This window comes from Bombina bombina, chromosome 5 (assembly GCF_027579735.1).
Source record: "Bombina bombina isolate aBomBom1 chromosome 5, aBomBom1.pri, whole genome shotgun sequence".
In the NCBI taxonomy this organism is placed as follows: domain Eukaryota; kingdom Metazoa; phylum Chordata; class Amphibia; order Anura; family Bombinatoridae; genus Bombina; species Bombina bombina.
Window position 1 is genome coordinate 44,533,793 of NC_069503.1, and position 26,477 is coordinate 44,560,269.

Here is a 26,477-nt window from a genome sequence, read left to right on the forward strand (position 1 = left end):
GATATATCCTTGGGGTGTGGAAGGAACAGTGTCCACAAACGTGTGGAACAGGGAATCAGATATCGGTGTAGATGTCAGATTAACTCCAAAAACGATATCCACCTAAAAATATGTGAAAAAAGAAAAATATAGTGCAGATTGTCTCTCACAATATTACATATATGAAAATAGGCTTACCAATACTCAGTCGACGCGTTTTGGCCCTAGTATAGGCCTTTATCAAGACTGAGTTGACTAAGGAGATTTTATCCTTATAAAGGGTATTGTAGCCAATGGGTGTGTTGAGTTTTTGCGCCAAAAATTAAGCTCCGCCCACTTCCTTTTAGATGCATTGTGGGTATGGGCATTGTGTCAAGGGTAAGGGCATTCCTAGCAACAGTGATCCTATTCCATTTGTGCTGAGTACTCGGGTGGTTCAGATTATAATCAATATAGTATGTGTATTATATATTATAGGGAAACTATTTACCTAACTTATATTTGTGATAGAAATTAGATTTGTATATGAAACTGATACCGGAATCTGACTTCCGGTTCATGATGTCACTTCCTGTGCATATTGTGACATATTTTATCTAACTTCATTTATTTTCGGATCAGTTATTACATCCTTAAAAGACAAGTTCTATTGTCAGATACCATAAAATGGATCTGATATAACTGTCAGAGGATAGATTCTAAAGTAAATTAAATTAAATTATGCCCACGGAGTATTACTAACGATTACGGCAAATTATGACGTCACTTCCGGTTCGGGAGTGTTTGCGGAATATCACTTCTGGTTTTGGAAAATTATGACGATATTTCTGTTAAATACTTAGGGCGGCACTCTTTCATGAAAAGTAATCACATCAATGTTGTTAAAGTGCCTGACAGGACTTTAGACCATATCAGGACCAGTTCTAATTGTAAAATATAACCTTATACTTAGTGAAACTATTTTGCACAATTTACAATGTAAGGGATGTAGCTTGTAGCATTAACGCTTGTTAGTGTATCACTTGTTAGCATATAATATAGTATGTTCAGAGACATTAGAAACTGTTAAATAGCTATATATAGCTTAGAATATACTTATGAACTAGAAAATCAGTAGTGATATAGCAGAGACATATTCTAAAACATATCATAAATAAAACATATCCTAAATAAATCCTTAATTGGCTAATCTTAGCAACGTTAAGTATAAGTAATACCTTATATAGGAGTAAAAAATGACATATATACAGAAGTGGGCTATTGATATTGGAACTAATAAGCTGTGTATACATTTCAAAGCTTTCTTGTTGCATGGATTAATAGAGTTACCAATAAATGGTATAACAAACCTTACTGGAGATTATCATATAAGGGACATGAGTCCTCATATGTTCTTATAATTATATCACCCAGGATCGTGACAACACTACCAGACTTGAGCTTTAATTCAAGTTTGAGTCACTATGGCTGGTAGCTAGAGTGGGCAAATGTGCCGGGGGACTGGTGAAAACCATCTCAATATCAAAATAGATGCTAACTATGCATCAAGACTAAATTTCGAAAAAAATGGTAATAGGTTAAATTAGGACAATAAATAGCTCTGACTGAGCTGTGACATCACGACAGTACAGACAACGCTATTGGTGGTTGATATAATTTTAGACAACAGGGGGCTAATTCATAGGCTAAAAAGTAAATGAGCATAAGTCTTAGTGTAATTGGAAGAGATTACGACCTTACTTAGGTCTAACAGTATGGAGACGAAATTACTGGCATAGCACTATAGGGGACTGGTGTAATTGTAGAGTCGGTTTTAACCGATGGGTCAATGTATTCTCAGAGAAATCAATAAACAATGTTGTGTGAATATCAGGATAATGTATCTATATCAGGATAAGATATAAAGGTGGATGTGCACGTAAGGATTTGTATAATAGGGCTATCCCATAGTGGATTAGTCTGGATATATCATAACGGGTAAGTCCTCTAAAGGGACCCTTCAGTAGGTACCCAGTCAAATAATGGATGGCAAAGGCAGGAACACACACATAACCAGAAGTCAGGGATGATCAAGATATACAGGTGCTCCTAGAGATTCAGGAGAAGAGGGGAGAATATTTAGGGGCAGGATTTAGGTGATTTTGAATAGATGGGAAAAATCCTCTTTGTTATTTAACCCCTTAGGATGAAGGCAGTCCAGAGTGAAAATCCATTTGGATTCTGTAATAAGTAATTTTTTCTCAAAATTACCTCCTCTCCATCCTTTGTTGACTTTCTGAATGCCCATAAAGCTCAGATCTCTAATATTACCATTGTGTTTCAGGGTAAAATGTTTGTATAGCGATGTTTCCATGCTGCATTTCTCAATTTGTAACAGGTGCTCTCGTATCCTGTCTCTTAGAAGTCTCGACGTTTGGCCCACATATTGTAGACCACATGGGCATTGCAACATATATATAACCCCTCTATCTTGACAACGTATCATGTCATGGATCTTATGTGTTACTCCTGTATTGTGGCATTTGAATCTTGCAGATTTTATTCCACATTTGCAGGCTTTGCAGGATGGACAGGGAAAGAATCCTCTAATCAACTTTCCAAATACATCTTTTACTCCGACCGTCTCCTTTTTAGATATACTAGGTACAATTCTGTTCTTTAAGTTCTTAGTTTTCCTATATATAAATCTAGGTCTGGGAGGTAGTTTCTCACCGGTCACTTCATCCTCTTTCAGAAGGGACCAATGTTTATTGAAGATGTTCTCAATAATATCCCTATTTTGACTGTATTCGGTAATCATTGGGATGTCTAGAAGGTCACTCTTCTCCTCTTATATCTTCCTCTTGTATTTGATCAAGTCCGAGCGTTCGATCTTTTCTACTTCAGATATTTTCTGATCCAACATCCTTTCAGAATATCCTCTCTCAAGGAATTTCGATTTGATCACTTGGGCCTGTTCTTCCCATTTTTCTTGGTTCGAGCAATTCTTTCTCATCCTCACCAGCTGCCCTTTTGGTATGTTGGTCTTCCAGTTATTGTGGTGGCAGCTCATCATGTGGACATAGTTGTTGCTATCCACATCTTTGAAGTATGTGGAAGTTTCTATCTCTCCTTTGTTGATTTTTATCTTTAGATCCAAGAAGGTTATTTCTGTAGTGCTACACTCATACGTGAATTTCAGGTTGTTCAAGTTGTTATTCATCACTTCAATGGTGAAATCCAGATCTTCCTTCATTCCCTTCCATACCATTAGGATATCGTCTATGTAGCGACGGTAGAGGACCAGGTCCGCGCTCGCTGGGCAGGACTCCCAGAATATTTGTTCCCACCTCCCCATATAGAGGTTTGCGTAACTTGGCGCGAACCTGGTCCCCATAGCCGTGCCACAGACTTGTTGGTAATAGCTTCCATTATCGTAGAAGTAGTTGTGGTTCAGAATAAATCCAATACTTTCCAATATAAATTCCATTTGATCTGCCGGCATATCAGGGTCTTTAGTTAGAAAGAATTCAACTGCTTCTATACCTTGTTGGTGTGGTTTACTGGTATACAAGGATGCCACATCACATGTAACCATAATGAATCCTTCTTCCCAAGCAAATTCTTCCAACATGTTCAATACTTGGGTCGAGTCTTTAAGATAGGATGGAAGTTGTCTAACATACTTCTGTAAAATTAGATCGACGTATTCGGACAGGTTACTACTTAGGGAGCCTATACTGGATATTATCGGTCTCCCTGGTGGATTCTCAATAGATTTGTGAATTTTAGGAAGATGATACATCACTGGAGTGATGGGATAATCCACTTTGATATAGTTGAATTCTTTCTCATTCAGAATTCCTAGTCCTTTGGCTCCATCTAATATATTTGTTAGTTCCTTGTTATAAATATTCACTGGATTTGTTGGTAATCTCTTGTAGGTGTTCTGGTCGCCAAGGATCCTTTCATTTTTTTCAGGTTTTACATTGAGACTTATTCGTTCCGTTGATCTTTTATTTTTTACACCTGTTATTTTTCATACTTACTATATTTGTATTTTTTGCAATTTTTTTATATATTTTTTGTATTCACCACATTGGTACCCTCACACTTTGTACCCAGGTCTGTGCAGGAGCTAGGCCACTTACCTGCGACCATCTATTGTTTTTATCTGTATGTGATTTTATTACCATTTTGAGTGTATTACCATTTGGTTTATTTTTCATGGATCCATGAGTTGTAATTTATGTTTTTAGATTATGTATTAAATATCTAACATTTTATCTACCTCTATATACCTGACTATACCTCACTATTCCTTTCAAGGGAAAGACCCTATTTGGGCCTGACTTAAAAGAAATCATTTCTGACATTATGGGAGGTAAGGGTCACCTCCTCCTTCAAGATAAAACATCTAAGCAAAGGGGACGACAAAGTAATTTTCGATCCTTTCGTAATTTCAAGGGAGTCTCCACATCCTCTTCCTCTAAACAGGAAAGGAAATATCCTCAAGCCAAGCTCACCTGGAGACCCAACCAGGCTTGGAACAAGGGCAAACAACCCAAGAAGCCCGCTGCTGCTCCCAAGACAGCATGAAGGGGTGGCCCCCGATCCGGACTGGATCAAGTAGGGGGCAGACTTTCTCTCTTTGTCCAGGCTTGGATGAGAGATGCTCAGGATCCCTGGACACTAGAAATCGTGTCTCAAGGGTATCAGTTCAAAAATTCCTCCCCAAGGAGAATGTTTCTTCTTTCATGATTGTCTGTAGACCAGATAAAAAGAGAGGCGTTCTTACGCTGTGTAAAAGACCTCTCCACTATGGGAGTAATTTGTCCCGTTCCCATACAAGAACACTGACAGGGGTTTTACTCAAATCTTTTTGTGGTTCCCAAAAAAGAGCGAACGTTTCGACCCATTTTAAATCTTAAGAGTCTAAACAAGTTCCTTAGAGTTCCATCCTTCAAGATGGATACTATTCGGACAGTTCTTCCATTGATCCAGGAGGGTCAATATATGACTACCGTGGACTTAAAGGATGCATATCATCATATTCCTATCCACAGAGATCATCACCAGTTCCTGATTTTTGCCTTTCTGGATAAACATTTTCAGTTCGTGGCTCTACCCTTTGGGCTGGCCACGGCACCCAGGATCTTCACAAAGGTTCTAGGGTCTCTGCTGGCGGTCCTCAGACCGCGGGGCATTGCAGTGGCACCTTATCTGGACGATATTTTGATCCAGGCATCATCTTATCAACTGACAAAGTCTCATACCGACATAGTTCTGTCCTTTCTAAGGACTCACGGGTGGAAGATGAATCTAGAAAAAAGTTCACTAATTCCACAGACAAGGGTTCCTTTCCTAGGAACTCTAATAGACTCTACATCTATGAAAATCTTCTTGACAGAAGTCAGAAAGTTAAAGATTTTGAATACATGCTGAGCCCTTCAGTCCAATCCTCGGCCATCAGTGGCTCAGTGCATGGAGGTAATTGGATTGATGGTGGCAGCAATGGACATAATTCCGTTTGCTTGTTTTCATCTCAGACCTCTACAACTGAGCATGCTCAGACAGTGGAATGGAGATTATGCAAATTTGTCTCCTCAGATAAATCTGGATCAGGAGACAAGAGACTCTCTTCTTTGGTGGTTGTCACCGGATCATCTGTCCCAAGGGACGTGCTTCCGCAGACCCTCATGGGTGATAGTGACAACGGACGCCAGTCTACTAGGATGGGGTGTTGTCTGGAATTCCCTGAAGGCTCAGGGTGTGTGGACTCGGTCGGAGTCTCTACTTCCCATCAATATTCTGGAGTTGAGAGCAATATTCAATGCGCTTCAGGCTTGGCCTCAGTTGGCTTTGGCCAAATTCATCCGATTTCAGTCGGACAACATCACGACTGTGGCTTACATCAATCATCAGGGAGGATCAAGGAGTTCCTTAGCGATGACAGAAGTATTCAAGATAATTTGGTGGGTGGAGGCTCACTCTTGTTGTCTGTCAGCAATCTACATCCCAGGAGTGGACAACTGGGAAGCAGACTTTCTGAGCAGACAGACTTTTCATCTGGGGGAATGGGAACTCCATCCAGAGGTCTTTGCCGCCCTGATTCTCAGTTGGGGCAATCCGGAAGTGGATCTGATGGCGTCTCGTCAGAATGCCAAGCTCCCAAGATATGGATCCAGATCAAGGGATCCTCAGGCCGAACTGATAGATGCCTAGGCAGTGCCTTGGTCGTTCAACCTAGCTTATGTGTTTCCACCGTTTGCTCTCCTTCCCCGGTTGATTGCTCAGATCAAACAGGAGAGGGCTTCAGTGATTCTCATCGCTCCTGCGTGGCCTCGCAGGACTTGGTATGCCGATCTGGTGGACATGTCCTCTCTTGGACAAATATGATAGATGCTCTCATGCAAGAGGAACTATCAAGTATACTCCAGTGGATGGTGTTGATTACTTTAAAGGCAGAAAAAACACTCAAAAAAGGTGGTTTACCTCCGTAATAACCACCTATAAACTAAGAATAGTTGAGAGAAATTGGGGCTGAATGTATTTCCTCAGTCTTAGTTCGCCTAGTGAATATAATTATTGAATTAAATTATTTGTGTATTCTTGCTGTATATATATTCATTCTACTGTATACAAACTGAAGTGTGATAAAATAAAATACTATATAATTTATAATATAAGAGACAAATATCTAGATGTTTGGTTAAAATAAATACATTTATTTAGTTCAATTTAATCCACTCATTAGATGCATTAAATAATTGTGCATAAAACGTATATTTCAATAGCCTAAAAAACAATATTGGTGCATTTGCATAGAAAACGGTGTAAGGAAAGATAAAACACAATTAATAATATATAGCCGTGTGTTGCTTTTTGTAACCCGGATTTGGTATGCAACTATATAATTGATTTTATAAACGAGTAAACTCAACACTATGTATGGCTTAAAAGTATCTGGTTCTTAAAATTCAAATAAAATTCTTTTGGTTAACAATTTACGTCCTGTATATTAGGGGATATGAATTTGATATGTGATATATTTACAGAAGTTGGTCAAAAACTTAAAACCTCAATAGTATGATAGAAAAATAAATTAATAAAATACATAAATTTACATAACGAAACAATTTATGTGGTTTGTGTATTTTGTTTGTATAATAGTTTGCCCGGGGCTTATATAGAAGAACTACCTTTGGAGTTGGAAAATAGAGTTAGTTAACTATACCGGTATAGATTTTTTTATGATTTCCTTTTGTAGTTTCAGTATGAAGGATCCTGTTCTTTTTTTCTCCTTTGTTGAAGAAAACCCCACCAGGGGGTATCTTAATTTTCCACAAAAGTACTTTGCTGGCAAAGTGTAATAAGATCCGTGTCCGATGATTCGTCTTTGTTTTTTTGTGACCTTTGTTGGTAAAACCCACCAGGGGGTAACTTCGAGTGTCACAGTAAGCGCTGAACTTGATTGCTGATCTGTTTCTGGTCTCACCCTTTGTATGGGGTAGTGATGTGGAGTGAAGAACGTCTGAAGAAATGGAGCAATACGTATTGCTCCATTTCTTCAGGAACCAACATCAAACGCTACAAGTCTGCGGACAATTCTACAAATCCGAAAATTGATACATGCTTGCTGATAATCCAACTACAGTACAAGCGGTCCTGCTTTGCAGAGTAAACAAAAGTACATTAGGAGAACTGTCTACACAAAGAATCGCTAACAGCAAGGAGCTGGGATAAAGTTTTCTCCTTGTGAGAGACTAATACACAAACCACATAAATTGTTTCGTTATGTAAATTTATGTATTTTATGAATTTATTTTTCTATCATACTATTGAGGTTTTAAGTTTTTGACCAACTTCTGTAAATATATCACATATCAAATTCATATCCCCTAATATACAGGACGTAAATTGTTAACCAAAATAATTTTATTTGACTTTTAAGAACCAGATACTTTTAAGCCATACATAGTGTTGAGTTTACTCGTTTATAAAATCAACCGGATCCGGGTTACAAAAAGCAACACACGGCTACATATTATTAATTGTGTTTTATCTTTCCTTACACCGTTTTCTATGCAAATGCACCAATATTGTTTTTTAGGCTATTGAAATATACGTTTTATGCACAATTATTTAATGCATCTAATGAGTGGATTAAATTGGACTTGTCCTCTCTGCCATCGTGGAAGCTTCCATTGAGGCAGAACTTTCTCATTCAGGGACCCTTCCATCATCCGAATCTAATTTCTCTACAGCTGACTGCTTGGAAATTGAACGCTTGATTTTATCTAAGCGAGGGTTCTCTGATTCGGTCATTGATACTTTGATTCAGGCACGTAAGCCTGTTACTAGACAAATTTACCATAAGATATGGCGTAAATTTCTTTTTTGGTGTGAATCCAAGGGCTACTCATGGAGTAAGATTAGGATTCCTAGGATTTTATCCTTTCTCCAAGAAGAATTGGAGAAAGGGTTGTCAGCAAGTTCCTTAAAGGGACAGATTTCTGCTCTATCTATTTTGCTACACAAACGTCTGGCAGATGTTCCGGATGTTCAATCTTTTTGTCAGGCTCTGACTAGAATCAGGCCTGTGTTTAGACCAATTGCTCCTCCTTGGAGTTTAAATTTAGTTCTTAATGTTCTTCAAGGGGTTCCGTTTGAACCTATGCATTCCATAGATATTAAGTAGTGATGTCGCGAACATAAAAATTTGGGTTCGCGAATGGCGAACGCAAACTTCTGCAAAAGTTCGCGAACGGGCGAACCGGGCGAACCGCCATAGACTTCAATAGGCAGGCAAACTTTAAAACCCACAGAAACTCTTTCTGGCCACAATAGTGATGGAAAAGTTGTTTCAAGGGGACTAACACCTGGACTGTGGCATGCCGGAGGGGGATCCATGGCAAAATTCCCATGGAAAATTACATAGTTGATGCAGAGTATGGTTTTAATCCATAAAGGGCATAAATCACCTAACATTCCTAAATTGTTTGGAATAACGTGCTTTAAAACATCAGGTATTATGTATCGATCAGGTAGTGTAAGGGTTACGCCCGCTTCACAGTGACAGACCAAACTCCCCGTTTGACGCACCGCAAACAACTGCAAACAGTCCATTTGCACAACCGCCAACTCCCCATTTGCACAAGGTTGGATACCAAGCCATGTCCCGTTCCTTGTCCTCACTGATGTCATTGAAGGTCTCTTCCTCCACCCAGCCACGTACAACACCAAGGGTCCCCAAAAGGTGACAACAAGCCCCCTGGGACGCCTGCAGTGTTTAGTCTTCCACCTCCTCAAAGCCACCTTCCTCCTCTGACTCCTCTTCTTCAGACTCCTCTCTCTGTGTTGCCTCTCTCTGTGTTATTATAATGTGTGTTAAGTAGTACTATTCCTATCAGTTTAATCCCTGTTACGTCCCCTATCAGGGGACGTGTATATGGCATCGCTTTTAGGAACCGGGAGATGGAAAAAGATGCACTCATTTCTTCCAACTGATGTGTAAATAACTCCTCTGACAGATCAAGTGAAGCGGCTGTGGTGCTAGTGTTGGTGGTGGCGGCAGGCGGGCGAGTGGTAACTTGAGAGGTGCCCAAAGCTAAGCTGGAGGAGGATGGTGCGTCAAGGTTCCGAGCGGAAGCTGTAGAAGATTGGGTGTCCTGTGTTAGCCAGTCAACTATGTCCTCAGAACTGTTCGAGTTCGGGGTACGTGGCCTCTGAACACTGGGCATTATTCTAGGGTCAAAGGGAATCACAGCACCACTAATACAACGGCCCCTGCAGGGTGGCCTGCCTCTGCCTGTCTTTTTTTTTTCAATTAGTGGTACTATGCGTGCAAGCTACTGTGACAACAGATATGAGTGGCACTGTGCACTGGCAGAAGTTGGCAGAGTAGACGCTGTAGGCCTGACACACACGCTTGCAGACAACTAACTGCTATTCAATCTATTACAGTAAAAAAAATTTTTTATTAAATGTACACTACTGTTACACCAGATATGAGTTGCACTGGTGTGACACTGTGCCCTGGCAGGCACTGAAACGCACACGTGTGAAGGAAACTTACTGCTATTATTTTACACAGTCAAAAAAGTGTTGTTTTTTTTTAAATGTACACTACTGTTACACCAGATATGAGTTGCACTGGGGTGACACTGTGCCCTGGCAGGCACTGAAACGCACACGTGTGAAGGAAACTGACTGCTATTATTTAACACAGTCAAAAAAGTGTTGTTTTTTTTAAATCTACACTACTGTTATACCAGATATGAGTTGCACTGGGGTGACACTGTGCCCTGGCAGGCAGGCACTGAAACGCACACGTGTGAAGGAAACTGACTGCTATTATTTTACACAGTCAAAAAAGTGTTTTTTTTTTTTTAAATCTACACTACTGTTACACCACATATGAGTGGTGGCACTGGGCAAGTGGGCACAGTATACGCTCTGAGCCTGACACACACGCTGGCAAGCAGGCAACTGCAATTAGATTACACAGGAAAAAAAAAGCAGACATGTTCTAGCCCTAAAAAGGGCTTTTTGGGGTGCTGTCCTTACAGCAGAGATCAGATGAGTCCTTCAGGACTGTAGTGGACACTGAATACACTAGCCTAGCTATCAATTTCCCTATTAAATCAGCAGCAGCTACACTGTCCCTCCTCTCACTAAGAATGCAGCTTCCGAATGAATCTAAAATGGATGCTGTCCAGGAGGTAGGAGGGTCTGGGAGGGAGGGTCTGCTGCTGATTGGCTGGAATGTGTCTGCTGACTGTGAGGTACAGGGTCAAAGTATTACTCAATGATGATGAATGGGGGCGGATCGAACATCGCATATGTTCGCCCGCCGTGGCGAACGCGAACAAGCTATGTTCGCCAGGAACTATTCGCCGGCGAACTATTCGCGACATCACTAATATTAAGTTGTTATCTTGGAAAGTTTCATTTTTGGTTGCTATTTCTTCTACTTTCAGCATTACAATGTGATTCTCCTTATCTTATTTTTCATTCTGAAAAGGTAGTGTTGCGTACCAAACCTGGTTTTCTTCCTAAGGTGGTTTCTAACAAGAATATTAATCATGAAATTGTTGTTCCTTCATTGTGTCCTAATCCTTCTAAGAAGGAGCGTCTGTTACATAATTTGGACGTAGTCCGTGCCCTGAAGTTCTACTAGCAGGCGACTATGGAATTTTGTCTATCATCTTCATTGTTTGTCGTCTTTTCTGGGAAACGTAGGTGTCAGAAAGCTACCTCTCTTTCTTTTTGGCTGAAGAGTATCATCCGTTTTACAGCTCATTCCACTAGGGCTGTGGCTTCCTCATGGGCATTTAAAAATGATGCTTCTGTTGAACAAATTTGCAAGGCTGCAACTTTGTCGTCTCTTCACACTTTTTCCAAATTTTACAAATTTGATAACTTTGCCTCGTCCGAGGCTATTTTTGGGAGAAAGGTCCTTCAAGCAGTGGTGCCTTGTTAATTAAATTTTGCATTGTTCAATAGGGAATCTCCCTAGTATTCTATGAAATGTAATAACCTTTAAGAATGTTATCATTGTATGGCAGAAGATTTGCTTCAATCTGGGAATAGATTTTAAATGCTCTTCCCTTCTCCCAATATGTGGGAATCCAGAATTTATACCAGAAATTCAACAAGCAGTTTTTAAATAATGGTCCCAAAATTGGTTGATATACTTGCATCAACTGTTCTCTTCTACCGGACACTTACTATCCTTTAATAACCTTATTCACAGGTTCCAAGTATCTAGGAATGACATGTTTGCATATTTCCAGATACGTCATTTTATCAATTCTAAAAGTTGGAAAATTGAGCTAATGGGTCGATGGTCCGAGATCAGTCTATCCATTAGGAAATTTTCTCTAGGTAAATGTTCCATATCGTTATTGTATGATATTTTGCTTTCTAAACAAGGTCAGTTATATTTAAATAAAATTCAAGCTTTTTGGGTATTGCATTTTCCAGCAGTAGACTCTATTACTATTAGACACAGTTTTATGTTAATGCAAAAACTTACAATTCCCATTGGTTGGAAAGAATCACATGTCAAACTGATTCACAATGTATATTTCTCTCCCTCTAAATTGGCAAAATTATTTCCAAATAATGATTTTTACTGTCCTAAATGCCATCTAGACAAAGCAGATAATCTACATTTATTCTGGAAATGCCATAAGATATCACAATTATGGTCCAAATTAAATTTTTGGTATAACAAACTTTTTTCGGATCATTTCAAGATTAATGGTAGATGTATTTTTTTTCTGACGGATTCAGCAATTATTAGACCAAATTACTACCATACCTATTGTACAATGATAAGGATAATGCGATACATGATATTGAGGAAGTGGAAGGATACTTCTCCACCCAGTTTTACTGGTTTTATAAGTACCCTTCTACAACATATTATGTTTGAGATTCAGATTATTAATTTATTAAATGATAATAAGAGACTCTGGAATTTTTAGCTAAATGGTTACCATTGATCAGAGCTCAAACATTGGTGATTCAAAAACAGTTATTATCTCCATTATTCAACACCAAACCATTTATATCAGCTGCTAAAACTGGACTGTCTCTTTTCTCCTGGATACCAGCTTCATCTGTAATATAATAATTTGAAGACTATGTTAAAGCGAGTAATATTATAGAGAGATGGAGTGATTTATTTATTATTTATGGTTATGATGGTGTTTTTTTTTTTTTTTTTTTTAGTTTGCATCTGTTGATTTTGTTATTATATACTTTATGAACATATTAAATGGGCTGAGCTTGATGAGAGATCATATCAATCAATGTAAAGACCAAGGCTTCCTTTTCTTATCTCTGTCCTAGAAAACAATTAAACGTTAACATTTTAGAGCCTGTCTTTACGAGTCCCCTCCCCCTTTTGCAGTGTGATTTAAGACAACTCACTACTGACCAAGAGAATTTAAAGGACTGGGGGTGGAGCACATGAAAAATGCAAAATGTAGAGTCTTTTAAGCATTGTACAAATTGATCACAAGGAGGGTACCTATCCGGTACAGAAAGACTACAGATACAGTGTGTAGCTTCATGCGGTCTGTAACAATGGATTATCACACGCATAGTATCTGTGTATGTTTGTATCTGTTACTCATAGTGATCTACAAGAACTTTAGCTTTTGTTATTAATAAATTGTTCATTTGCTTTAAAGGGACACTGAACCCCTTTGTGATTCAGATAGAGCATGACATTTTGAGCAACTTTCTAATTTACTCCTATTATCAATTTTTCTTCATTCTCTTGCTATCTTTATTTGGAAAAAAGGCATCTAAGCTTTTCTTTGGTTCAGACTTTGGACAGCAATTTTTTTTTTTTGGTGAATGAATTTACCAACCAAACAGCAAGAACAACTTTGATTGTTCACCAAAAATGGGCCGACATCTAAACTTACATTCTTGCATTTCAAATAAAGATAGGAAGAGAACGAAGGAAAAATTATAATAGGAGTAAATTAGAAAGTTGCTTACAATGTCATCCTCTATCTGAATCACGAAAGAAAAAAAAATTGCGTTCAGTGTCCCTTTAAGCATTTGTCTGTGTCTGTATCCAGTCTGCCTGGGGTCTGCACAATAGAGCTGATTATCTTGAGCTGTTGAAGCTCTAACTAATGTGAGTATTCTGGGTCTGCCTTCCATCTGGGGAGTGAAGATTACACAGTATTATGCTATGATGTGTTTCTTTCTCTTCCTTCTGAGGAACATCGTATGGACTATTTGTATTTGTGGTACTGTCTCCATTAAAGACTCTTTTCACGTTGGATATATTACTACATATTGGTCGGTACTACATATTGGTCTGTATTATTATCACTATTTGTATTTGTGGTACTGTCTCCATTAAAGACTCTTTTCACGTTGGATATATTACTACATATTGGTCGGTACTACATATTGGTCTGTATTATTATCACTATTTGTATTTGTGGTACTGTCTCCATTAAAGACTCTTTTCACGTTGGATATATTACTACATATTGGTCGATACTACATATTGGTCTGTATTATTATCACTATTTGTATTTGTGCTACTGTCTCCATTAAAGACTCTTTTCACGTTGGATATATTACTACATATTGGTCGGTACTACATATTGGTCTGTATTATTATCACTATTTGTATTTATGGTACTGTCTCCATTAAAGACTCTTTTCACGTTGGATATATTACTACATATTGGTCGGTACTACATATTGGTCTGTATTATTATCACTATTTGTGTGTGGTTTTTGTTACACATTTTATTTTTAGTAAATACAAAATGTCTGACGGTGACGATCTGTAGAAAGTACAATATCAATACTGTAGTATTAGATTTAAATTACATATAAACAACTCTTATTTAACATTTGTGTAAGTGCTGCTCTTTGATATAAATAATGGAAAAAATATTATAATATATTTGTAAGGTTGTGGTTTGTCCCACTCATAAATAGATGGTCTACTCCTGGGCTTATATTGTAAATTTCTGGAAAGATAAATATTTAAGGTGCAACTGTAACTCCCACAGAGCTAACTGTACTAAATGCTTGTGCTGAATCAATATCACATATGTAATAACCTAAACCACTGATCTGGATCCCATGAATTGTTATGTGTGCCTTTCATTATACCATACGTACAGTTAATCAGAACCATTATTTATCATCTGTCTAAACCATTTAATATACTTTTTACAGACACGGCCAGAGCACTGAGAGATATCAGGTATTGATGTAACTGGAGTGAATAAGGGAATCTTCTTCCTGAGCACAGATATTGGAGCCTGTTATCAGCATGAACTCATATGTGTTAGGTGAGTAAAATAGATATTATGCTGACTTTAATTACTGGGAAAATAGAATAAATCACTCAATAAACAAATATAAATTATTATATTTATATCTGTTATGGTATAACCCGGATATCAAGGGTCAATACCAGATTAAAGATGCCCTGAATACGGGATCAGCAACACACGAACCCAGTTAATTCCTCCCAAACACGAGACCAAGCTCCATCTTGTGGGTAAAACAGAATGTGTTTTATTGAGGGATATATGCCCAGTATTTATGCAAGTCTCCCACCTGGTTGACACTCCCTAGGAGACCAGATGGGGGGTTGGAAGAAGATAGTACATTAGATAGAGGGAAGACGCACTTTTACAGGATACAATAGGATTGCATTACTTAACCAAATAAACAATTAAACACAAGAAAACAAGGGAGTCCTTCTTGACACCTGGCAGTCTGCTTAAACAATGTGAACGCTTATCACTTAAACTTAATTACAGTAAACAATAGCTGATGTCAGGAAACCTGTTTTCAGAAAATAGTTTCTCAAAGCTGAACAAAGTTAACCCTTCCAGTACTGACAGAGGGGTCTGTCACAATATCTGCACCTTTTAAGAACATTTATGTCAACACCTGCTCTCAGGTCACCTGCAACACTACCTTCCCCTGCCCTGACCCAACTCATGGAACACCCATAACTACACTTACACCTACCTTGTTCCCATATGTGGAACACCCAGAACTCCACCAGTAAGTGTTCCCCACCTCAGAACCGCCACTGATTTGTGTGCTTAATTTCACAGTGAGTATTATTAAACTAATACATTTTTGGCTGATTAGATAAATTAAACAACTGCAACCACAAGCTAAGAAGTATCATAAGATCACTGCTCCTTTAGCCGTTCAAAACATCTCACACTAATTATAAGTCTGTGATGATTAAGACATCATATTCTCACCCTACTGGTTGAGCATGAGCCGGGCAGGGCTGTATGTGCAGTTGCTTGTGCAATGTTAAATAAGGATGGTAGATGCTACCTATCTTGCCCAGAATACAGATATATATATTTTTTTACACGATATGACGAATCCACGGATTTCATCCTTACTTATGGGATTATGCCTCCTGGTCAGCAGGAGGAGGCAAAGAGCACCACAGCAGAGCTGTATATATAGCTCCTCCCTTCCCTCCCACTCCAGTCATTCTCTTTGCCTGTGTTAGTGATAGGAAGAGGTAAAGTGAGGTGTTAGTTTAGATTCTTCAATCAAGAGTTTATTATTTTTAAATGGTACCGGTGTGTATTATTTTACTCAAGGGTAAAGCAAGAGGAGCTGTTCAGATTCAAATATGATCGTTTCTGTGACTCCCAGTCTGTGTGCTGCCCTGCTGAATATGGTCTTAGCAAATTTTATCTAAGACCCAGTTTTGTTCCCACATATTCCTGGAGGAGAAAAAGGACCTCTAGCAGTGTGGGACAAGTCATGCTGTTACTCAGAATGGAGGTATGTGCAGTCTATTACTTCTGTGACACATAGTACCTCAGAAATGACTGTAATTTCCCTCTGTATACTCAATATCTTCACCTATGTCTGTGTGACTTCTACACGGTTCTGGGGGACTGACTTTCTTATTGGGCCTTTTGTTGGGGCTGCATAAGGGGCATTGGGGTATTTTTGTGAGATGTTAACCCCTTTAGGTTCGGGCTGACGCTGGGGATTTTACTGAGTGTCTTCCGGTTTACTCCGGGATCCGGAATTGCTTATCAGACCAAGAGGTATTGGGGGGACTGGCTGCAGTGTTTCTAGACATATGTGTGGTGCATCACAGTTTAGTGTATGGTTCACAGTTGTCCCGGCGACTCCATTTTTGTTTTACAATGTAATATTCATAGCCGCCCGGGAGTTTCGTTGGTTACGCCCACGATGGGCGGGACACTCGTTTGCGCGCTAAGACAAGCCGTGCAGTGCTGATTTGGGAGTCAGAGGTGTAGGTGACTCCGGTGTCTGTCTAGACCGTGTGGGTAGTACAAGCGGTGCAGACACTCTGCTGTAGGAGGCTCATTTGGTCGGGTCATAGGGAGCAGGTAGGCATCGCAGCAGAGCTGTGGCGAGATGCCTTTATTTTCAAAAGTTTTAAATTACCTCCCCAAATTAGTTGACTGCTTCTGGGATACAGTACAAAACGTGGTTGTTTGTCTTCAAACCTGCAAATATTGCATTCTTATAGCGCAGTGTCCTAGACAAAAAAAATATATATTTTTTCTTAAAGGCACAGTATTGTTTTTTTGCATTACTATATTAAGAGTTTATTATAGGTTTAAATAACTTTTGGTTTATCATAATGGATGACCTTGATGCCAGTACTTGTTCCATGTGTTTAAATGCCAATGTGGAACCCCCATTTACTTTTTGCCCATCATTCACTGAGAGGGCATTACAATGTAGAGAGCAGATTTTCCTTAATAAAGATACAGCTCAAGATGTTTCTCAGACTGATGAGACTCAGGGTATGCCAACTCTTCCTCCCCAAGCGTCACAGCCCTTAACGCCCATGCAAGCGATGCCATGTTCTTCAACTGCGTCGACTTCATTTACTCTGCAGGATATGGCTGCAGTTATTTCATCCACCCTTACAGAAGTTTTATCCAAGTTGCCAGTGTTACAGGGAAAAAGCAGCAGGACTGAAGCCACTGTGGTTCCTGCGACTTCTGAGACTTTGATGGCTATCTCCGATGTGCCCTCCCAGGGATCTGATTTGGGGGGTAGGGATCTTTTGTCTGAGGGGGAACTTTCCGACTCTGGGAGTATGTTATCTCAGACAAACTCGGACGTCATGTCCTTTAGATTTAAGCTTGAACTCCTCTGCCTGTTACTTCGGGAGGTTTTAGCGACTCTGGATGACTTTGACTCTATTGTGGTACCACCAGAGAAATTCTGTAAGATGGACAATTACTTAGAGGTCCCTGCTTATTCTGAGGTGTTTCCGGTTCCTAAGAGAATTTCGGAAATTATTACTCGGGAATGGGAAAGACTGGGTATCCCGTTCTCACCTTCTCCTAATTTTAAGAAAATGTATCCTATAGCTGACACTGTTCGGGATTCTTGGCAAACAGTCCCTAATGTGGAGGGAGCTATATCTACCCTGGCTAAGCGTACAACTATTCCGGACAGTTGTGCTTTCAAAGATCATATGGATACAAATTTGGAGGGTCTTCTAAAAAGCTATTTATTTATCAGGGTTTTCTATTACAACCGACGGCTTGTACTGTACCAGTTACAACTGCGGCTGCCTTTTGGTTTGACGCCTTAGAGGAGTCTCTTAAGACTGAGACCCCTTTAGAGGAAATACTAGATAGCATTAAGGCCCTTAAGCTGGCTAATTCTTTTATTACAGATGCCGCCTTTCAGATTGCCAAGTTGGCTGCTAAGAATGCAGGATTTGCCATTTTAGCACGTAGAGCTTTATGGTTAAAATCTTGGTCTGCTGATGTGTCCTCTAAATCAAAGATTTTGGCTATTCCTTTCAAAGGAAAGACTCTATTCGGGCCTGACTTGAAAGAAATAATTTCTGACATTACGGGAGGTAAAGGTCATCTCCTACCTCAGAATAAAGCAGCTAAACAAAGGGGTAAACAGAATAATTTTCGTTCCTTTCTGAAATTCAAGGGAGTCCCTCTTCCTCTTCTTCCGCTAAACAGGAAGGGAATTTTGCACAAGTCAAGTCCATCTGGAGACCCAACCAGGCTTGGAACAAGGGTAAACAACCCAAGAAGCCCGCTGCTGCTCCCAAAACAGCATGAAGGGGTGGCCCCCGATACAGGACCGGATCTAGTAGGGGGCAGACTTTCTCTCTTTGTCCAGGTTTGGATAAGAGACGTTCAGGTTCCCTGGACACTGGAAATTGTGTCCCATGGGATTCAACTGGAATTCAAAAATTCTCTCCCAAGGGGGAGGTTTCTTCTTTTACGATTATCTGTAGACCAGATAAAAAGAGAGGCATTCTTACGTTGTGTAAAAGACCTCTCCACGATGGGAGTAATTTGTCCCGTTCCAATACAGGAACAGGGGCAGGGGTTTTACTCAAATCTTTTCGTGGTTCCCAAAAAAGAGGGAACATTTCGACCCATTTTAGATCTCAAGAGTCTAAACAAGTTTCTCAGAGTTCCATCCTTCAAGATAGAAACTATTCGGACAATTCTTCCATTGATCCAAAAGGGTCTATATATGACTACCGTGGACTTAAAGGATGCATATCTTCATATTCCTATCCACAAAGATCATCACCAGTTTCTAAGGTTTGCCTTCCTGGACAAACATTTTCAGTTCGTTGCTCTTCCTTTCGGGCTGGCCACAGCACCCAGGATCTTCACGAAGGTTCTAGGGTCTCTACTGGCGGTTCTCAGACCGCGGAGCATTGCAGTGGCGCCTTATCTGGACGATATTCTGATCCAGGCGTCGTCTTATCAACTGGCAAAATTGGATTGATGGTGGTGGCAATGGACATCATTCCGTTTACTCGTTTTCATCTCAGACCACTACAACTGAGCATACTCAGGCAGTGGAATGGAGATTATGCAAATTTGTCTCTTCAGATAGATCTGGATCAGGAGACAAGAGACTCTCTTCTTTGGTGGTTGTCACCAGATCATCTGTCCCAAGGGACGTGCTTCCACAGACCCTCATGGGTGATAGTGACAATGGACGCCAGTCTACTAGGATGGGGTGCAGTCTGGAATTCCCTGAAGACTCAGGGTGTTTGGACTTGGTCGGAGTCTCTACTTCCCATCAATATTCTGGAGTTGAGAGCAATATTCAATGCGCTTCAGGCTTGGCCTCAGTTGGCTTTGGCCAAATTCATCCGATTTCAGTCGGACAACATCACAACTGTGGCTTACATCAATCATCAGGGAGGAACAAGGAGTTCCTTAGTGATGACAGAAGTATCCAAGATAATTCAGTGGGTGGAGGCTCACTCTTGTTATCTGTCAGCAATCTACATCCCAGGAGTGGACAACTGGGAAGCAGATTTTTTGAGCAGACAGACGTTTCATCCGGGGGAATGGGAACTTCATCCGGAGGTCTTTGCCACCCTGATTCTCAGATGGGGCAGACCGGAGCTGGATCTTATGGTGTCTCATCAGAATGCCAAGCTCCCGAGATACGGATTCAGGTCCAGAGATCCTCAGGCCGAACTGATAGATGCCTTGGCAGTGCCTTGGTCGTTCAACCTAGCTTATGTGTTTCCACCGTTTGCTCTCTTTCCCAGAGTGACCACTCGGATCAAACATGAGAGGGCTTCAGTGATTCTCATCGCTCCTGCGTGGCCTCGCAGGACTTGGTATGCTGATCTGGTGGACATGTCCTCTCTGCCACCGTGGAAGCTTCTATTGAGGCAGGACCTTCTCATTCAGGGACCCTTCCATCATCTAAATCTAATTTCTCTGAAGCTAACTGCTTGGAGATTGAACACTTAATTTTATCTAAGCGAGGGTTTTCTGATGCGGTCATTGATACCTTGATTCAGGCACGTAAGCCTGTTACTAGAAAGATTTAGCATAAGATATGGCGTAAATATCTTATTGGTGAGAATCCAAGGTTCGGATTCCCAGGATTTTATCTTTTCTCCAAGAAGGATTGGAGAAAGGGTTGTCAGCAAGTTCCTTAAAGGGACAGATTTCTGCTTTGTCTATTTTGTTACACAAACGTCTATCAGATGTTCCAGATGTTCAGTCTTTTTGTCAGGCTCTGACTAGAATCAGGCCTGTGTTTAGACCAATTGCTCCTCCTTGGAGTTTGAATTTAGTTCTTAATGTTCTTCAAGGGGTTCCGTTTGAACCCATGCATTCCATAGATATTGAGTTATTTTTTTGGAAAGTTTTATTTTTGGTTGCTATTTCTACTCGCAGAGTTTCTGAGCTTTCAGTTTTACAATGTGATTCTCCTTATCTTATTTTCCATTCTGATTAGGTTGTGTTATGTACCAAACCTGGTTTCCTTCCTAAGGTTGTTTCTAATAAAAATATTAATCAGGAAATTGTTGTTCCTTCCTTGTGTCCTAATCCTTCTTCTAAGAAGGAGCGTCTGTTACATAGCTTAGACGTGGTCCGTGCCCTGATGTTTTACTTGCAGGCGACTAAAGAATTTCATCAATCATCTTCATTATTTGTTGTTTTTTCTGGAAAACGTAGGGGCCAGAAAGCTATGGCTACCTCTCTTTCTTTTTGGCTGAGGAGTATTATCCGTTTTGCATATGAGACTGCTGGACAGCAGCCTCCTGAAAGAATTACAGCTCATTCTATTAGGGCTGTGGCTTCCTCATGGGCATTTAAAAATGATAAACAGATTTGCAAGGCTGCAACTTGGTCGTCTCTTCACACTTTTTCCAAATTTTACAAATTTGATACTTTTGCCTCATCTGAGGCTGTTTTTGTGAGAAAGGTTCTTCAATCAGTGGTGCCTTCCATTTAGGTTCCTGTCTTGTCCCTCCCTTTCATCCGTTTCCTATAGCTTTGGTATTGTATCCCATAAGTAAGGATGAAATCGTCATATCTTGTAAAAGAAAAGGAAATTTATGCTTACCTGATAAATTTATTTATTTTATGAGTCTACGGCCCACCCAGGTATTTTTTTTTTTTTTTAAAACATCAGTCACCTCTGCACCTCTCTTCCTAACTTCAGTCGAATGACTGGAGTGGGAGGAAAGGGAGGAGCTATATATACAGCTCTGCTGTGGTGCTTTTTGCCTCCTCCTGCTGACCAGGAGGTGTAATCCCATAAGTAAGAATGAAATCCGTGGACTCATCATATCGTAAAAGAAATAAATTTATCAGGTAAGCATAAATTTCCTTTTTTTCCCTGACTGAGAACATTATCCACCTGCACATTATTTAATGGAGTGCTATAAATTGTTTTAATCAGTAATCAGTGGTTTAGTTTAATAGTGTGTAAATAAATAATATGATTTGTGTAAGACGATGGATTCCATTTAAAGAATAAACTTTCTTTATTTTCTTTATTCCTTTTCTTTTTATGTAGAAAATCACTTGAATAGTTCATACCCATCCTTCACTACAGGAAGCATCAGAATGATACCACAAACTCCAAAAGTCTTAGACACTAATGACTGTTCAAAAACATTGGGGATATCAAAACAGATATTTAAAGGAAATGGAGAATTGGAAGGAACTGGGCAGCAATCATTATGTACAGAGAGTAATTTAGTCATCAAACAAGAGGACAACATGTATGACTTATCTAATGAAATGATTATCCCAAAGGATAGACCACACACATTTAAAGTTGTAAAACCTCACATGTGTACAGAATGTGGGAGATGTTTCACATCTAAAGGAAGCCTTAAGTGTCACAAAAAGAACCACACAGGGGAGAAACCTTTCAGATGTAATGAGTGTGGGAGATGTTTCACATCCAAGGGAAATCTCATATCTCATGAAAAGACCCACACAGGGAAGAAACCTTTCACATGTAATGAGTGTGGGAGATGTTTCATATCCAAGGGAAATCTCATATCTCATGAAAAGACCCACATAGGGGAGAAACCTTTCACATGTACAGAGTGTGGAAAAAGTTTTACACAAATGAGTGATCTGAAAACTCATGAAAGGTTTCACACAGGAAAAAAGCCTTTCACATGTACAGAGTGTGAAAGATGCTTTACATATAGGAGTAATCTGAAAAATCATGAAAGGAGTCACACAGGAGAAAAGCCTTTCAAATGTAGAGAGTGTGGAAAAGGTTTTACACAAATAAATAGTCTTAAAATTCATGAAAGGATTCACACAGGAGAAAAGCCTTTCAAATGTACAGAGTGTGGAAAACGTTTTACACATAAGAGTTATCTGAAAACTCATGAAAGGATTCACACAGGAGAAAAGCCTTTCAAATGTACAGAGTGTGGAAAAGGTTTTACACAAATAAATGATCTAAAAACTCATGAAAGGATTCACACAGGAGAAAAGCCTTTCACATGTACAGAGTGTGGAAAAAGTTTTTCACATAAGAGTTATCTGAAAACTCATGAAAGGAGTCACACAGGGGAAAAGCCTTTCACATGTACAGAGTGTGGGAAATGTTTTACACAAAAGAATCATCTGAATAGTCATGAAAGGATACACACAGGGGAAAAGCCTTTCACATGTACAGAATGTGGAAAATGTTGTACACGTATGAGTAATCTGAGAAAACATGAAAGGATTCACAAGGGAAGAAACCTTTCACATGTTTAGAAAGGGGAAAAAAAGGCTTTTATTGAAATCAGGTATCACAAAACACCAAATATTTACACACAAATAAACTTTATATACACAGTGTACAAATCTTTTTACAATTATCCTAAAGAGGACAACCTCTCTAAATAGAAGCATCAAAAAGGATCCTATTGTAAGTAATACTTTCTAATCCCAGTTATAAAATCCCCAGATTGGAAGTGCTCTCCTGCTGTCCTTTGTTCCTCTATATATGCGCACCTCAGTTTCTCTCATATCAATGTGATAGAATACAAACACCACACAGGAATAAACAGATCTGTCCTCATACTGACCAGTTTACACAGCCATTCAACACCAAAGCACCCCCAGTGTTGTTTATTAATATGCCAGTGTTATGATTTGTACATTTGATTTACATAGGGGAGAAAATAATTATATTTACAGAATAAAGGAGTCTTTATATGAATAGAGTGTTAGAGAATTATATAAACAAGAACATCAGTCACAAATGATTGACATCTGGGAGATATATTTAATTTGCACATCATGTGGATAAACCTTTTCTTATAGCAATAGATGCTTAGCATTGTACATGTTATATACCAGAGGAATTACTGAGGGGGAACTGATTTTATTTCATGAGACACAATACCAGTAACTGTTACATTTGTGATCATAATCAGTTTAATTTAAATGGCTACTATAACCTACATGTATTCTGGGTATGTAATATGTGTGTCATGTGATCATAATCAGTTTAATTTAAATGGCTTCTATAACCTACATGTATACTGGGTATGTAATATGTATGTCATGTGATCATAATCAGTTTAATATAAATGGCTACTATAACCTACATTTATACTGGGTATGTAATATGTGTGTCATGTGATCATAATCAGTTTAATTTAAATGGCTACTATAACCTACATGTATACTGGGTATGTAATATGTGTGTCATGTTCTGTAACTTGATATTATGTCTGTTAGATGTTTTCATGTTAGTTAGAAGCCACAAGAACTGATAATAGCACATACTGTATATATAAAGGGAACATTATATGTCTGATAAATCCCTTTGTATCAAGAGCACAAGTGTTAGGTATATTTATACCATTGTGTGCATATATCATGTAATGCTGCTGTTTACTATATAATGAGATACAATGTTTTTTCATGCAAATAAAAATGATTGTAATCCAGACCAGTATTTTGTGTTTTTGTATAATTAAAAACACAATATCACAGAATAATAAGGAAAACATCATCAAAAACAGAAGCCAAATCTGACAGTAAAAGTTAAACGCTGATAATTTATATAGAGAAGCAATTTTACCTAACTTTCTAATTTATTTCTATTATCTAATTTGCTTTGTTATTTTGGTATCCTTTGTCAAAGAGTAAACCTCAGAGGCTGATATTCGATTACGGATGTGCATTTAGCACTCTGTGCAGCAGTGCTTGTAACTATGTATAACATTGCTATAAATATTGTTGCAGTCTCTGCTGCCTAAAGACACGTGCACACTCCTGAGTAAACCTAGGAGTACTCTTTAACAAATGATACCAAGAGAACTAAGCGCAATTGATAATATAAGTAAATTAGAAGGTTGTTTGAAATGTCATGTTCTATCCAATCTATTTAAGTTTAATATTTACTTTACTGTCCCTTTAACAGTACATAAAACAATATCAAATTAACCTCAGACCTACACCAACCCAGATTATTAATCAGAAGCAAGACTTTATTCACAGACATTTCTTTCATGTAATTGGCATGATTCCATGAGCTAGTGACATATGGGATATACAATCCTACCAGGAGGGGCAAAGTTTCCCAAACCTCAAAATGCCTATAAATACACCCCTCACCACACCCACAATTCAGTTTTACAAACTTTGCCTCCTATGGAGGTGGTGAAGTAACTTTGTGCTAAGATTTCTACGTTGATATGCGCTTCTCAGCATTGTTGAAGCCCGATTCCTCTCAGAGTACAGCGAATGTCAGAGGGACGTGAAGGGAGTATCACTTATTTGAATACAATGATTTCCCTAACGGGGGTCTATTTCATGGGTTCTCTGTTATCGGTCGTAGAGATTCATCTACTACCTCCCTTTTCAGATCAACGATATACTCTCAATTTACCATTACCTCTACTAATAACTGTTTTAGTACTGGTTTGGCTATCTGCTATATGTGGATGGGTGTCTGTTGGTAAGTATGTTTTTTATTTCTTAAGACACCTCAGCTATGGTTTGGCACTTTATGCATTTATATAAAGTTCTAAATATATGTATTGTACTTATATTTGCCATGAGTCACGTTCATGTATTTCCTTCTGCAGACTGTCAGTTTCATATTTGGGGAATATAAACATCTTTTAAATATGAAATTTATTTCTTACCTGGGGTTTTAGTATTTTTTTCAATTGACTACTTCTTATAAATTACGGGCGGTATTAGGCCCGCGGGTGCGACAAATGCTAAACTTTATGGCGTCATTCTTGGTGCGAAACTTTTTTTGGCGCGAAAAAGTACGTCTATGACGCAAGTTCGTCACTTCCGGCGTCATACTTGACGCCGAGACCTTTCACACGGTTGTGTCATTAGTGACGCGAGTGTGTCATTTCTGGTTATTTTTTTGGCGCCAAAAAAGCTTAATTACGTTGTGCGTCATACTTGGTGCCAAACTTTTTTATTATTTCAATACCCCATTAATGTTTGCCTCTTGTTTTTTCTATCAGAGGGCTATGCTATTTGCATTTTTTCCCATTCCTGAAACTGTCATATAAGGAAATAGATAATTTTGCTTTATATGTTGTTTTTTTATCTTACATTTTGCAAGATGTCTCAACCTAAACCTGCCTCAGAAGTTTCTACTGGAACATTGCTGCCTGACATCAGTTCAACCAAAGCTAAGTGTATTTGTTGTAAAATTGTAGAAATTATCTCGCCGAATGTCATTTGTAATAGTTGTCATGATAAACTTTTACATGCAGATAGTGTATCCATTAGTAATAGTACATTGCCAGTTGCAGTTCCTTCAACCTCTAATGTGCATGATATACCTGTAAATTTTAATGAATTTGTTTCTGATTCTATTCTGAAGGCTTTGTCTGCATTTCCACCTTCAAATAAACGTAAAAGGTCTTTTAAAACTTCTCATTTAGTTGATGAAATTTCAAATGACCAACAACATAATAATTTATCCTCTTCTGATGAGGATCTATCTGATTCAGAAGATCCTTCCTCAGACATTGACACTGACAAATCTACTTATTTATTTAAATTGAGTATATGCGTTCTTTATTAAAAGAAGTGTTAATTACTTTGGATATTGAGGTAACCAGTCCTCTTGACGTTCAGTCTAATAAACGTTTAAATGCTGTTTTTACACCTCCTGTGGTTTCTCCAGGGGTTTTTCCTATTCCTGAGGCTATTTCTGATATGATTTCTAAGGAATGGAAT

At 38.9% G+C, this 26,477-nt stretch overlaps 1 protein-coding gene across 1 annotated transcript in view; it reads left to right on the forward strand.

Moving 5' to 3' along the window:
* The window catches only part of LOC128661274 (uncharacterized), a 322,964-nt gene extending 298,753 nt beyond the window's left edge, over positions 1-24,211 (forward strand). The window contains exon 8 of the mRNA XM_053715548.1: positions 22,132-24,211. Coding sequence (XP_053571523.1) covers positions 22,132-23,027 — 896 coding nt within the window. The 3' untranslated portion in view covers positions 23,028-24,211. The remainder of the gene's footprint in view (positions 1-22,131) is intronic.
* Positions 24,212-26,477: the final 2,266 nt, after the last annotated feature.